We start from the raw sequence: 14,358 nt of genomic DNA on the forward strand, positions 1-14,358 counted from the left end.
TGCCTCGGCCTCCCTAAGTGTTGGATTACAGGCATGAACCACTGTACCCGGCCTGATTTGTCTTTTCGCCGGTTTTAGAAGCATGGACTCTGCTGCTTTGGGTAAATTTGAAGCCATTTTTCTCCTCTCTTGGCAGCATTCCTGGAAAATGCATCTTCTGGTGCTGCCAACTTGAGACGGGAAAGAGAAATCCAATGAAGTGTGGGGCTGTGGTCTTACCGACATCGCCAGGGTGGCTATCAGCAGGTCTTGGCTACAGGATTGCCTTCCTGGCTCTCCCAGGCTCAAGCTAGGGTGGGACCATGGGGCGTGGGCATGCACAGGTGCAGTTGTTCAGGGATGCAGCATGTGTGTGGGCAACCCCCCATCTGGGCACCGAGGAAGGAGAGCTAAGCAGATCCCCGGCACAGTTAGTGCCTGAAGCATATCTTAGCTTATAGTGTTACTACTCAGCTATTTCCTTTATATAGTCCTTTATACTATATAATCATGTATTAGTTTATAGTCGGAACAGTTAGTGCCTAAAGAATATCCTACCACTCAGTTATTTCCATATTATAGATATTCAAAATTATATCTTAGTTCATAGTCGGAGATACCTAGAGCAGACACGGTACAGAGCATGAACGAAGGAGTAGGCAGCTATACATACATAATCATATCTTGCTTATAGTCGGAGGAATGTCTAGCGCAGACACAGTGCGGAGCATGATTTAAGGGAAAAACAGTTATACCAGGACAAGAATCTATGGCCCAGGCGGTAGTGCCTCTGCCTCAAAGGGCATGCACTACATAGCAGGCTGGCCCAGGCGGCAGCGTTCAGTATTATAAAGATACTGGCTGTGTGGCAGGCTTGGAGCAAGTCACTCCTCCTGAAAAGGAGTCGCAGTACCTTGCGTCCAGTTCTTGTGGAAAGCTGGCCTCAGGTTGGCAAGCTCTCGAGCGTCCCAGGGCTTTAAACTCCTCCGGTATAATCATTCCTAGGTGGCTGTATACCTTGTCAGCGCTGCTGCTAGGTACTGACTCAAAGCATCATCCTATAGAAATCACTGGAAGCTGCCAGCAGGTGGCTGTGTACCCTGTCAGCTCTTTAGCTACTGTGCTGACTCAAAGCATTCTCCTATAGAATTCCTTAGATGCTGCCTGCCCCTAGATAAGAGAGTACACTGCACCCTCCTCACTGCGCACGGCCCGCCTCCCAGCCTAGGTGGCCTCATGCGGGTGGGCCCCTTGTTTATTGCTCATGTGATTATCTTGACCCCATCACTATCCTTAAGTTGACCTCACTCACTACCCTGCCCCCTAACCTATACCCAATAAATACAGACGCTCCTGGACATTCAGGGTCTTGCCTGTCTCCGCGTGTAAGTGGCATGCCCACTCCCCCTCCCCGAGCCCAGCTGTGCTTTCTTTGTCCAGGGATAGCTGATTGCATAAGCAAAATGCGGTATATCCAGACAATGGAGTAGGATTCACCTTCAAAAGGAAATTCTGGCACACACTCCAACGTAGATGACCCCTGTGGACTCCATGCTGCCACAGAAGGGCAAATACTACAGGATTCCACTTCTATGAGGGGCCTAGAGTGGTCAAATCCATAGAGACAGACAGTAGAAGGAAGGGCGGGTGCCGGGGCTGAGGGGTGGGGAGTTGGGCTGAACGGGGCCAGAACTTCAGCTGGGGAAGATGAACAGGTTCTGCGGCTGGATGGCGGAGATGGCTGCACAGCACAGGAGTGTGCTTATGCCCGGGACGCACACTTAAACATGGTGAGCGTGGTGTGTTTTACGAGATGTGTATTTTGCCACAATAAAAGAAGTGAGGAGTGCGCAATGTGTGTCAGGGAGTCTCAGAGTCCTGCGCCCAAGGGATCCTTCCGCCTCAGCTTCCCAAAGTGCTGGGATTACTGGCCTGAGCTGCCGCGCTGCTGCTACAGGGCCTTTGGAGTCCGGACAGCCCTGACTCCTGCAGCAGCTGGAGCGCCTCCGCCCGGGAGCGTAGCACCCTAGCATCCAGCCAGCCTGCTGCACACCCAGGGGAAACCCCCTTCTGCCTGTGGCTTCTCCAGCTCTGTTAAAACAGCATGAAGACACCTTTGTTTTGTTCCACACAGGAATTCCCCAAATAATAAATAACACATGTTATCCAGACCAGGATATAGGAGACTTTCATTTTTTTTTTTATACACACAGAAATTTTGGTCTATTCTTTAACTTAGGAAATTCAACTACAGAGTTTAAATTATTATGCATCTGTGATCTTTCTCATTGAGATTTTTTGTTCATCTTTATAACAGGCAGATAAAAATGTAAAACATATTTATGAACTCAACACAGTTGACCAAGCCATTCCAGGTAATACAATGCTTTATAAGGAGGGGCTTCCCAGTGAGACAGGGCCCCGGCCTGAAGATGATGCCTCATTTCTGAACCCCACAGCCCAGCACAAAGGTGACCTAGGGACTGAACAGTCGAAATTTACATAGGCAACTTTCTACAGCAGCAGTGAGGGTTTGCTTTTAATAGCTATTGGCCATTGGTCCTATCGGTGTGTCTACAACAGAGAATGAGAAGCCCGTGAGTGCAGCAGCACACGCCTCATCTTCTGCAATTTCAATGTCTCGAATTTTATTTCTCGTTGACGAACACAAAGATCCTTTTTCTTACTGTCGTTTCAACAAGGACATCAGGGAGCAGTTTACAAATGGGTAACATTCTCAGTGTGCCCTTTAGGAAAAAAGGATGGCTTTTAGTTATGTGCAGCTTGCATTTTCAAGAGGGGTTTTCTTTTCTAACTGAAATTCTTTTGCCCGAGATTTGACTTCTACTACTCAGGGGTGACATGGCATTAATGGTAATAGTGGGGACAGTGGAGGTGAGACAAGCCTCCCAAAGGTGCCAGCCCACGTCGGTGGCTTCCATTCCGACCTCTGTCCCTCAGCTTCCAGCTGTCTCCCAGCGGCTGAGCCCCAGGCCCAACCACCTCCCTGCAAAACGTGACAGCTGCAAGTGCGAGGGCAAGGGTCCTCCATGGTGTCATTGTGGGTGTCACTGTGGGTGTGCCTTTGTGGACCTACGGGCTTCCTCAGGAGGGTGCCAAAAGTCAGGCCCCTCTTTCCTCCCTCTGCCTTCTCTGTACTTCCCTCCCAAGTAATTGCTCATCTGGGGGAAACTGAGGCTTGGGCCGCCAGGTGCCCACACTGCCAGGATAAGCTCCCGTCAGGACCTGGTGCTCAGCCACAAATCCACGCCTTCATGGCTGAAGCTTGGCCTCTGGACGTGAAGAGTAGGGTGGAAAGAGTGCTTTGGTGGTGGCGCCTCTGGTGTAACAGCAGACACTGAGGTGGTCTACTGAGCACTCCTCAGCATTTGCTAGAGCAAACAGTGGGAGTCCATCCGGGTGCCGAGGGGACAGGGTCTGAACTGTGGCCGCATCCCTGCTGTCATTCTCCCACCGCCAGCTCCTCTGGGCTTCTGAGGGCCCGTCTCCCTCCATTGGTTTCTTTTGAACTCTTGGCCCTGCACCTGGCCCCTCGGACCTGTGCTCAGCTGGGGCTGCTCCCTGGACTCTGGGCAGGACCCGCACCTCCAAGAGTGCTTCGTGCTCTTGAAGTTGGGGGAGTGGCCAGGATGAAGGACGTGGAATTGGAGAAACCAAAGAAAGCTGAAAACAAAACTTCCCTTTCACTAACTGAAGGGCTCCTTCTCATCAATACTTTGGTGTTTTCCTTTTAGGTAAGAACTTCCATTGAAAGGGTTTTCTCCTCTCTGGCAGGGGTCTCAGTGCTCCGGACCTGGAGCATCCCCTCTCTGCCTTCTCCTCGGGAATCTCAGTAGGGCCGGGCAGAGGGCAGGAGCAAAGGGTGGGAGTGGATGACGAGGGATGAAAATGGATTGACCAGATATTCTTGCAGTCTAGTTCTCTGAAAAAAACCTTACTACATTCAATAATAAAATTTCCAAATGAAAATGCCTGATAAGAGGAATGTAAATATCATGCCAATAAATAGTTCCTTATGGAAGTATGCATCTGGTCATATATATGTGCATGTGTACAGATCCACACACATACATATATGTGCACGCGCACACACACATGCACACTGCAGATGTGCCTAGTTTTTGCCAGGGACGGGTTGCTTTGTGACTGCAGGGACGCTTGCAGGCGGCGCCCTCGGGTGGCACCCTTCACAGCCCTGCAGAGCACTCAACTTTTTTTTTGCATGAATATGTTGATCTGATTTCTCCTGAATGGGTGCAACAAAAGCTCCCAATAAACCCAAACCAGCCCCTGCCCGCCGCACAGCCCAAACGGCAAACAAGCGGGGGAACTGTAGTTCGTTAAAAAAGAAGCATCAATAGAAAAAAGGTGGGGAACTCAGCTCTTCGCACCCTCTACTTCTCCTTCCTCCTTTGGATGAAGAACCTTCTCCTCCCCCTTCTTGTCTTGCTCTTCCTCCTTCTCCTCCTCCCTGTCCTCCTCTTCCTCCGTCCTAGTGAGCAGGCTGTGGCAGGCTGCACCCTTGTTGAATGGATTTGGCTTCTCGCAAATGCCCTGCCAGAAGGTTCTTCAGCAACCTTAGTTGTTTCCCCGTTTTGCAGGTGTGCGGGTCGCTATCTGTGTGTGCGTGCGTGTGTGCGTGTGACTGCGTGTGAGCCCGAGTGTGCATGTGTGCATGTGCTGAGACAAGTTCTCATTAGAGGGCCGTCTCCACGCTGTGGAGCGAGCTCCCGGGACTGGAGGGAGACACTGAAGAGGTAGCTGACTTGGTGACATGCGTGGTCAGGTAGATGCCGCTGTCTATGGCGTTGTTGTTCTGGTTGGGGGACGGGGGCGGGGGGGCCCGGAGGCGCTCCTCGTTCTCGTCCACGTCCGTGTCATCGATGAGCGGGATGTTGTGGGTATAGTCGTTGATCAGAAACTCAGGCGTGGCCATGAAGTTGTGAATGGAGGTCTTGGATTCTGGTTTCTCCAGGCCTTCATAGAGTGAGCTACGGAACGCTTTCACCACCCGGATCTGGAGTGGGAGGCGGAGGGACAGAGTGTGAGCAGAGAGGGAAGAAAGGAAGGGAAAGGAAGGGAAAGGAGAGGAAAGGTGGAAGGAAGGAAGAAGGAAGGAAAGAGATAGTCAGTGGCCGGCTGGTGCTGGCAAGTTCCACCCACATCAATGGCTGGGGGTCATGGCATGAGAAATGTCCACCCGTTTGGACATTTGGAGGCTGCTCTGCCTGGCTTTGGGAAGGGTTTTCAGTTGGGGGCCTTGGTCTGGTCAACCGATTCACATGCAGGAAAAGGTGGCTGTGGCTTTCTGTAGGCTGAGCTGGGCAGATATTCTGGAACTCAAGAGTGCTGCACTAGGCTTTGGGCTGCAACCTCCCAATTCCCTGTCCTGGGGGGACTACTGGCTTTGGTAGCCTCTGGGGTCTCTGCCCAATCTGAATTCCAATTTGGTAGAAAAGAAAGATGAGTTGAACAGGAGAGAACGCTGATGAGGGGCTCTCTTCTCGATCTTACCAGAAAGTCCGAAGTAGCTTCTGGTATGAGCAAGGCCCCAGCTTATGGGCACCGCCCGCCTTTCTCTAATGGGTCTTCCTTCAGGGACCCGGCCTCCATTCCCAGCTCCCATGGCCAGAGCTGGGACCTGCCATGCCCAGAGTCTCCCTGTGGCTAAGTCCACTGGCCACTTCTCTATCTTTGTCTTATTCTATCCCTCAGGTCACTCAACACAGCTGATCATCCCTGTTTCTGGAAACTTCTCATGGCTTCCTGACATTGCCCCTGCCGGGCCCTCTTCCACCTCACCAGCTGCTCTGGCTCCATCTCCTCCACTGCTCTCTTATGTCCCTGGGTGCCCCAGAGCTCTGACCTGGCCCTGTCCCTCCTCCTCTCTGTCCATACTTCTTCGCTCTGGCCACATTACCCAGAACTCTGAGATCAAGAATGGCCACACTTTGGATTTGCACCCACTGAAGCCCGTCTCTGCTCAGATGCCTCTGCGGCCTCCTCATAGCCCCCGAGTCTGATTGGGTCTGCTTGAATCTGATGTCCCTGCTCCTCTGGCCTCTCCTTTCCCTTGTCCTCCTCCATTTCCCAGTCAGACAGTCTGAAACTTGCATCTCCGCCGCTCCCCTACCCCGGCAGGAAAGAGCTCCTGCCATGCCCAGACTCCCCTAGCAGTGGGCCTCTACGCTTAGCTGAGTTCACGGCACCTCTGAAGCCTCCTGACTGGCCAGCAGGGCGCTGAGACAAGAATGAGTCCTTCCTTCCTCCGGCTTCTCCACCCTGCCTCATGCACTCAAGTCCCTGCTGCCTCGCAGCCTGGACTCCCTCCTGCTTTTAGAAGCCAGGAGCTGATGGGGAGACCTCTGCCTGGCCTTGCACAGGCCAGCATTGGCCCAGCCACCAATGGTAGCTGGCCCACCTTGTACTGTCATCCCTATAGAGGGCAGCAGATGGAGCGCCAAGCTGCCAGGCGGACCCTGGGGTTCATCCAGCACCTGCCTGTCCCTCCCTATGTGAGCGGGTGGACACAGGAGTTCTGAAGCATTTCCAGTGCCAAGGTTCTATCTAGAATTTGGTTTTCTGGATTTAGACAAGCTGTCAGGGCTTGCTCCTGGGCTAACCCCAGCTCTCTGCCAGTTTTGGTTAATAGAGTTTTACTGGTTCAGGTTTCATGCTGTAAGGGTAGAGTTGTGTCACGGCGGCAGAGACCAGGCCTGGAAAGCTAAAAATATTTCCTCTCTGGCCCTGTACAGGAAGAGTTAGCCACCCCCTAGTTTAGACAATGAATCACTCTCTTTGGTGACTTCCTTTGAGCCCTCCGGGGGCTGGACCCTGGGGCTAACCAGGCACAGTGCTCCTGAATCAACTGAAACAATGCCCACCTCATCCCCTTTCCAGTGCAAAAAGTCAGCCAGGGCCGGGTGCCGTGGCCCACGCCTGTAATCCAGCACTTCTGGAGGCTGAGGTGGGCTGATCGTTTGAGCCCAGAAGTTCAAGACCAGCCTGGGCAACAGAGTGAGATACCCCACCCGGTTGCTATTTAAAATAAAAAAAAGTGAACAAAAAGCTCCACAAAATTGGAATTTTCTAGCACCTTCTCTGAAATCTGGTTAGGATTTTCTCTGGATTTGGGAAAGCCACCTCTGACAGATGGCAGATGGTCAGCTCTTTTCACTGAGGCCTTTATCCCTGGACTGCCGTCTGAATTAGAAGTAACATAGAAATTGAGAATCATTTGACATTTTTAATGAAAAGAAACAGAATTCAGTTTTCGCAGCCAGTGCAGATGTTGCGTCTTTCTTTAGGCCTTTCCTGGTACAGATGGTAGTGTGGAAGCAGCTGGGGCATCGCCTACTCCAGCTGGTGCCCATGCCCATCAAGTCACAGAAAGGACAGAAAGCTGCAGGCCTCGACCCCAGGGCTGTGTAGGGTGAGGTTGCTGGCACCAGGTGACCTTGGCCACACCCTTTTCCTCACTGAGGGGCCTCACTGCACCAGGCTTAACTCAGCAAAGGGCAGCCAGGCCACAGAGCCAGCCCTTCCTTCCAGGCCTGGCTTCTGCTGCTCCAGTGTGCCCTTCTTGGATGGCATCTGCCTTGTTTGCTGCTTAACACCAGATCCTGGCCCAGAGCAGCTGCTCAGCAGACCCTTGGGGAATGTGCAAGTGACAGAGTGAGCCGCTGCAGGGTGGAAGGGCTGTTGGGGGTGCTAAGCTTGGCTGGTGTCCAGGTGAGTCTGTTACAGCTGACAGTGAGCAGCTTTCTCCAGGCTCTGTGTTCCCTGGATTCGAATCCTGAACTATTAAACAATGTTTCGGCATTGGTCTTATGGAGTGTTTTCAGCTCAGCCAACACTGAAGGATGCAGTCAATTTCTGGGAGATTGGTTCAATGGAAAGCAGCAAACGTTTCTAAGAGAGGTCCATCCAGAGGGCTGGACTCCTACCTGGTGCTCAAGGATGCCCCATGGCCCCGGGCCTCCTTCCCCCAGCTTGGGCTCCCCTGCCATCTTTTTAGGCTCCTGCACCACCTCCTGCTCTGCTCCCAGCCCAGGACACCCGCCTTCCCCTCCCCTCACCCACCGCTACTGCTCCCAGAGGAATCTCACGGCCTCCAAGGCTGTCAAAGCTGTCTGCAGACCATCAGGCCAGCTGTATTACCGCCACCTTTTCCCAGACTGCCAGACTTCCGTCCTGGCTGCCTCCCAGGTGTCCACCCTCAGATACCTAAGGGACCTCTCAAATTGCGGGAGGCCCGAGGAGGACTCTTATCAGTGCCGCCAGCAGCCTTCCCATCCCGGTGCAGGGCTCTGGCCAAACCTTAGCAGTACTTTGACCCCCTGACCCAATTGCCAGACATCCGTGTGTCCTGTGGGACTGACCCTAACTGAGAAGCATCTTCCACATCCAACTCTCCCCACCTCCAGTGCTGCTGCTATGTCCTGCCTGGGGTCCCCCAGCAGCAGAGCCCTCCATCCTGCCTGTCCCTTCTCCAGATGGAGTTTCTGAGCTCTCTCTGGCTGCCGAGCTCTCTGTTGCTCCCCCATCTGGCTCCAAACCTTCCAGTAGGCAACAGAACTGGCCCAGGTCCTGACTGTGTGGAAATTCATTGAACTGGAACCCCCAAAGACTGTTTTACTGCAGGACAATTTAAAAAGAAAAGAAATGAAAGCACTCTCAGGAAAGATGGCCCTAGGGGTATGGCCAAGGCATCCGCGAAGGCTGAGGAGGGTCAGCTTGGGCTGGGGGACTCCCCACCTCATCTGGGTGAGGCACGGCGGCTCCCCACTGCGTGTCCGCGCCTCGTGCCCTCCTGCAGTCTCCCTCTGTCACACTTCTGTGTTCCCCACAGTCCTCCAGCCTTCCTCCTCTCCCATCCCCTGACACCCGAGGACCCCTCCTCTGGGTCTATGTGCTCTCTTCTGGCCCTCAGCCTTCCATTCCACCTGATGACTAACAGCCTCTCGGCTCCAGCTCCAGACTTGGGTGTATAAGCCAAGTCTCAAACTTAGCAGGCCCGACCCCCTGGCCCCAGCCACGCAGCTCCTTTCAAACGCCATCCCCACCCCTCCCTGCCCTTAGCATGGCGGTACAAAAGCCAGAACATGTTTGGTCTTCCCCACTGGAAACCCTCCACTGGCTGTGGCCCTTGGGGCCTGCCCCGGCCTCTGTAGCTCTGCCCTCTTTCACCCCTCAGCGTCCAGCACATCCCACCTCGCGGCCTTTGCTCCTCCGCAGCCCGGTGCCCACTTCTTCTCCTTCCTTTCACCGGAAGAGAATCTCCCTGGGGCAGGGGTCTGTCTGTCTGGGTCGCTGCACCCAGCAGGGTCTCAGCAGACAGGGCTGAATGTCTGGGGCCCACACGGCCTGGCACCAGTCTTCTGTGCTGGCTTCAGCCCTCCCCACAGCTTTCCACCCACTCCGTGATGCCCAGCTGGCTGGAGCTATTCCTTAACGTCCCAAGCAGGGGCTCCCCGGAGCAATGACTCCTGCCCTTTCTGCTGCCTGGCTGGGCTTCCTTCCTCTGAACTTAGCTCAAGTACCCGTCCTTAGAGAGGCTGCCCAGAGGACACACACCGGGTGCTGTTGGCTGGGCCCAGGTTCCTGATCTGCGTGGATGAGCAGTTCTGAGCCTTACACAGGGCGAGTAACGCTGCAGATGGACAAGGCCCATCCCTGGCCACACTGAGCCAAAGCGGAAGGGTTGTGGGTGTAGAGTGCCATGTGCAATGCCACTACTGGCCGGTTGGAGTGAAGGTGCCTGCCACGTGCATGGGGAGATGTGTCCCTGCTTAGCCTTCAAGTGATGGAGTTGGCAGTGCAGGGCTGCGGAGGAGGGTGAGGGTGGAGAAGGGCCGGGGAAGCAGGGAGACAAGCAAAGGCCTGGGGACACCTGCCCTTCCGAGAAGAGTGGAAAAAAGGAAAGGAAGAGACAACAGTCAAGCAAAGGCTCCCGAACCACAGTGACAAAAGAAACCGCAGAAGCTGTGCCTGCCACCTTCTCACTCTTCCTTCTAATTCCTCAAGCGGAAACAAACCCCATCCTGCTGCCGCTGTGCTGGGCACCCACGGGCCCGGGGGCCCCATACTCTCTGCTCAGTCTCAATCGCCCTGCCTGTCCACTGCTCGGCAACAAACACTGGTCCAGAACCTTCCTTTGGAGTCAGGGACCTGTCAGCTCCCCAGGCATCTGAGCTTTGAATTGAGAGCAGATTCTGAGCACAGCAGCCAGGGAGACCCATGGGGAGCTGCTCGCCAGGAACTTTAGGGTTTCAGGCCCAAAACAACCCCTGTAGGCATGAGGGTGAATCACAACTTGAAAGCGACACAAAGGTGTCCTCAAAAGCTTGTAGTGATACGAACCATCAATCAGCTCGGGCAATGAGAAGCCAAGCTCAGATAGCCTGAGCACTGATGAGAAGATGGCTTTGGTCTTGCTTTTCTACGTGGAGGAAGAGCAAGGGGAAGGCCCCTTTCTCCCCCAGGAGGATGTCACATGCTCGAATTAGGAAAAATGAAAATGCAAACTCCACAGCTGGCTCTTTCCCCAAAGAATTGAACCAAAGAATGGAAACAACAGACATGGGTCTGCGAGTGCTGGCAGGCCAGAACTGCTCGCAGCTGGCCAGTTTCAGGAAAATTACTTCCCACCATGAGTGTACACACGCATGCCCTGGACTGTGTGAGCCTCGATCTGTGCTCCTGACATCAGCACTGAGCAGCTGAACTGACCTGGGCACGGCGAATCCCAGGCCTGTCGGGTGGTCGGACTGATGGGGAGTGCCTTGGACCAGAGGTTCTGGGGTCTGCCCTAGGCTGCGTTCTGGTGTCTACTTTAAGAATTGCCTGGAAGGGCATTCCCCTGTGGTAGAGCCCAGGAAAACCTGGGGCAGGACAGGCTCTTGGGGAGGACTGCTACTGTTTCCAGCATGGAGGCAGACTACAGCGCACTGCTCCCAGAAGCCAGGGAGGGAGGCTTGGCTCAAAGCACATGACCTTCCTGAGAATGGAGCAAACTCCAGAAAACAAGACTCCTTCCGTTATGGGGTTGCGAGTGTGGAGTGCATGTCACCCTGGGCCCTGGAAAGGAGTGTTCAAGGAAAGCCTGGGACTCACATGGCCCGATGTGGCCCCTTTGGCCACAGGTTTTCTTGTTGCAAAAGCCAATAAAACAAAGCATCTGCTGTGATCTGTTTCCAGCGTGATTAACTAGAACTAAACGGCCCTCAGAGACCCCCTGTGGCCACATGAGACCAAACTCATGGCCCACTGCCCAACCCCTGCTCCTTTGCCATCTCATGAGCCACTCCAACAGCAAGCATCTCACACAGGCCCGGTGTGGGTGCTGCAGGAAGGATGCATGGCCGGGGTGTGTCTGTGCTTCCCAGTGGAAAACAGACATAAAAGACCTCTCGAGTGGCTTTGGCAGGCCTTTCCAAATGACCTGCACCCTACAGTCCCTCCTGGGGGCTGACACGCAGCCCCCTGGGCCTGCTGCCCTTAGCAGACCCCAGTGGCTGAACCCCCCTCTCTGGCCAGCTCTCTCGAATATGGACACCCCATCGGGAAAGGGATGCAGTGGCCTCGGTGTGTGTGGTTGGGGCATGGTGTGGGTGGGCAGGCTGGGCAGGCGAGGGGCACTGGAGGCTGTCCGGAAGCCGGGAGTGAGGTCATGGCTGGTGCGGTCTGACAATGCAGGCAGAGGAGGGGCGTGCCTGTGTTGGGACTCCTGAGTCCGGAAGCAGCAAAAGCGTGGGAGGCTAGACAGGGTGGGGAGGGCTGGAATGTGTGAGCCCTGAGCCCCAGCGATCCTAGTCACCCTCTTGCTGCTTCCTGCATTGGCCCCAGGGGCACAGAGTGAGGGGATGTCATGGTACCAACCCCTGGCCCTTTTCCCTGGAGGGCCTGAGGTCCTTCGTGGGAAAGGCTTTGGATGGAGGCAGCACCAGTGCCCAGGAAGGCCCCAGACTCCCGGTGGGCTGAAAGGTAGCCTGGCCTGGAGCCGGCAAAGACGGGAAACCACGTGACTCGAAGACCCTGCAGGCCTAGTAGGGGCAGCCCTCTTGTCTAGGGGAGCTCTGTCACGGCCTTCAGAGCATCTCCCATCCACCAGGAAGTCCCAAGGAGAGGGTGGGCGCTGGTGCTAGTCCCCACTCTGCCGGGCCTGGCTGCCCCTCCTTCCCCTGATTTCTAGGATGAGGATACCGGGCTTGGTGATGTCTTGGGGTCCTTGAGGCGTGGAGTGGGGGTTGGGTTCTGAGTTCTAAACCAATCCACTGCACCGTAATGATGGCGGGAGGCGGTTTTGTCAGGAGGCGGTTTTGGCGGGAGGTGGTTTTGGCGGGTGGCTTCCAGAAGCAGGCACGTCCTTCGTGTTGCCAGGTCCCTAGCCAGCATCTTCCTCCACGGCAGAGTCCTTTGTGGGGTACTGATGTTCAGCTGGGATGGGCCTTTTAGGCTGGCCTTTGTCGGGCGGGACATCAGGACTCCTGTGACTTTACAGCAGCACCCCCTTCAGAGGGCCCTGCCACCCGCCTTCTGCTGAAGCACACAGTGTGCAAGGGACAGCTGCCCTCCTATGGCTATCTGCCACTTAGGGCCCCCATGGAATAGCTTGTGAACAGCAGGAGGGGTGGCATCTCTCCCACTGTACTTACCCAGCACTGCCAGGCTCCAGAGGTGGGGAGGAGGGGGACAGATGGCCACGGGATGAAGGCAGGAAGGAAGTGCTAGGAGCCAAGGAAGAGAGGAGAGAGAGGCCGCCCCAGGGGAAGAAGTGGAGGAATCCAGAGGGAGAAGAGACAGCAGGCCCCACTGCAGGGCTGGGCTGGACCTGGAGAGGGGCGAGGAGCTGGCCCTGGGGTGGGATGAGGGCAGAGCTGTGGAGAAGGCTCGAGGAACGCGTAGAGTGGGGCCATGGTGGCTGCCTTCCCCTTAACTCAACAAATGGGCAGATGGACAGACAGACAGGAAGCACAGAGAAAGATGGCAAAGCAACATATGGAGGAAGTCAAGGGGGAGGGAGGCAGGGGCACAGCCATGCCCCAAGCTGCCCCTCAGCTCCCAGGAAGGAAGGTGCTGGGAGGCCACGAACCATTTCTGTCATTAACTGACTTGGCGGAGCCTCCTGTTGGCCTCTTAGGTGGAGTGGTGGTGAGGCCCCTCTGGGCCCACATCTAGGGCACTGGGGATGCTGGCTGCTTTTCAGCCCAACCACCATGGTGTCGGCCAATATTTGTGACCCGGGTAGGTGGCCCCGTGATGAGCGTGACCTGTGGCTTGGAGGAGTGTGCGTGTGTGTGTGTGTCTGAGTGCACGTGCTCTGTTCCCAAGGGGGACAGGATGGCCCTCCTCCTTTCCTTTAAGGACAAAGTGGCCCAAAACGACAGCTTATGCAAGAGGAGGGGTGACCCACACCAGGGACCTCTCACCAGTTCCTAAAAAAATAAAAAATAAAAAAAAAAAGAAAAGGAAAAGAAAACAAATCAAGCTGGAAGAGTCTGTGATGGAAGAAGGCGTGGTTAAGGTCTGCAGGGTGGCGTGTTCATGTTGGCAGAGGGGAGCGCTTCGGGGGCTCGCTAGAAGGAAAGGAAAGAGGTACCATAGAACCATCCTGGCAAGGCTGTGGGCCCACGCGCGAACGTTTACCGCTTGGTGTGTAAACTCTTTTGAGTTTGTTGGAAAGAGCAGGCTGCCTGGCTGGGCCCACTGGGTTCCCTGCGTTCTCTCTCACCAGGGGGCTATGGTCAGCGGTAGAGTGGCCTTTCCTTTCTCTTTGTAAAAAGATGTGAGCAATTATGGAAGTTTCTACCACCTTAGGATAGCCCCTGGGTTCTCTTTAAAATGTGACCAACATGGTGGGAACTTTTCATGGCAACCTCTCAAAAGGAAGTGGTTTCTCTCGGTTTCTCAGAGGAAAGAGAGGAGAGGGTGTGGGTTAATGATCAGGCTAAGGCCTGACCCCGAGGCTCATGTGGAAAGAGTGAAGGTGCCTCAGAGCACCTGGGCACGCTGTCGGCGCGGGCACCACTTCTGCAGGAGTATTTGGCTACCACTGAGCCCACCTGGGGAGAGGTGACAGCGGGATCCTTAGGAAACCAACTCAAGGAGGATGCTGGAAGTGGCTGCTCCAGTTCCTGGGTAGGTGGGCTGCATCCTTCCATGGCAAACAGTGCGGGAAAGGCAGCCGCCACCCCTGCAGCCCTGGGAAGGTGGCCCTGAGCCCACGTGCTGCCCTGACGCTGCACCACTTAACACCACGCAAGGCCCCGGCCTGACCCCAGACACCTCCAGAAGCGGCCCAAGTTCATGAAGAACCGTCGGCAAAGGCAGACAGGTTCAAGAAAGGAAAACCAATGG

General features: G+C 55.0%; 1 protein-coding gene across 6 annotated transcripts in view; it reads right to left on the minus strand.

The window, feature by feature from the left end:
* Positions 1-4,324: 4,324 nt before the first annotated feature.
* The window catches only part of ATP2B3 (ATPase plasma membrane Ca2+ transporting 3), a 60,248-nt gene continuing 50,214 nt past the window's right edge, over positions 4,325-14,358 (minus strand). For 5 of the 6 annotated variants that reach the window (XM_017516643.2, XM_037734279.1, XM_017516645.2 and 2 more), the window contains one exon: positions 4,325-5,017. In XM_017516643.2, coding sequence (XP_017372132.1) covers positions 4,697-5,017 — 321 coding nt within the window. In that variant the 3' untranslated portion in view covers positions 4,325-4,696. The remainder of the gene's footprint in view (positions 5,018-14,358) is intronic. The other variant, XM_017516644.2, reaches the window with a different exon arrangement.

The sequence above is a fragment of the Cebus imitator genome, unplaced genomic scaffold (genome assembly GCF_001604975.1).
Source record: "Cebus imitator isolate Cc_AM_T3 unplaced genomic scaffold, Cebus_imitator-1.0 Scaffold599, whole genome shotgun sequence".
Taxonomy (NCBI): Eukaryota; Metazoa; Chordata; class Mammalia; order Primates; family Cebidae; genus Cebus; species Cebus imitator.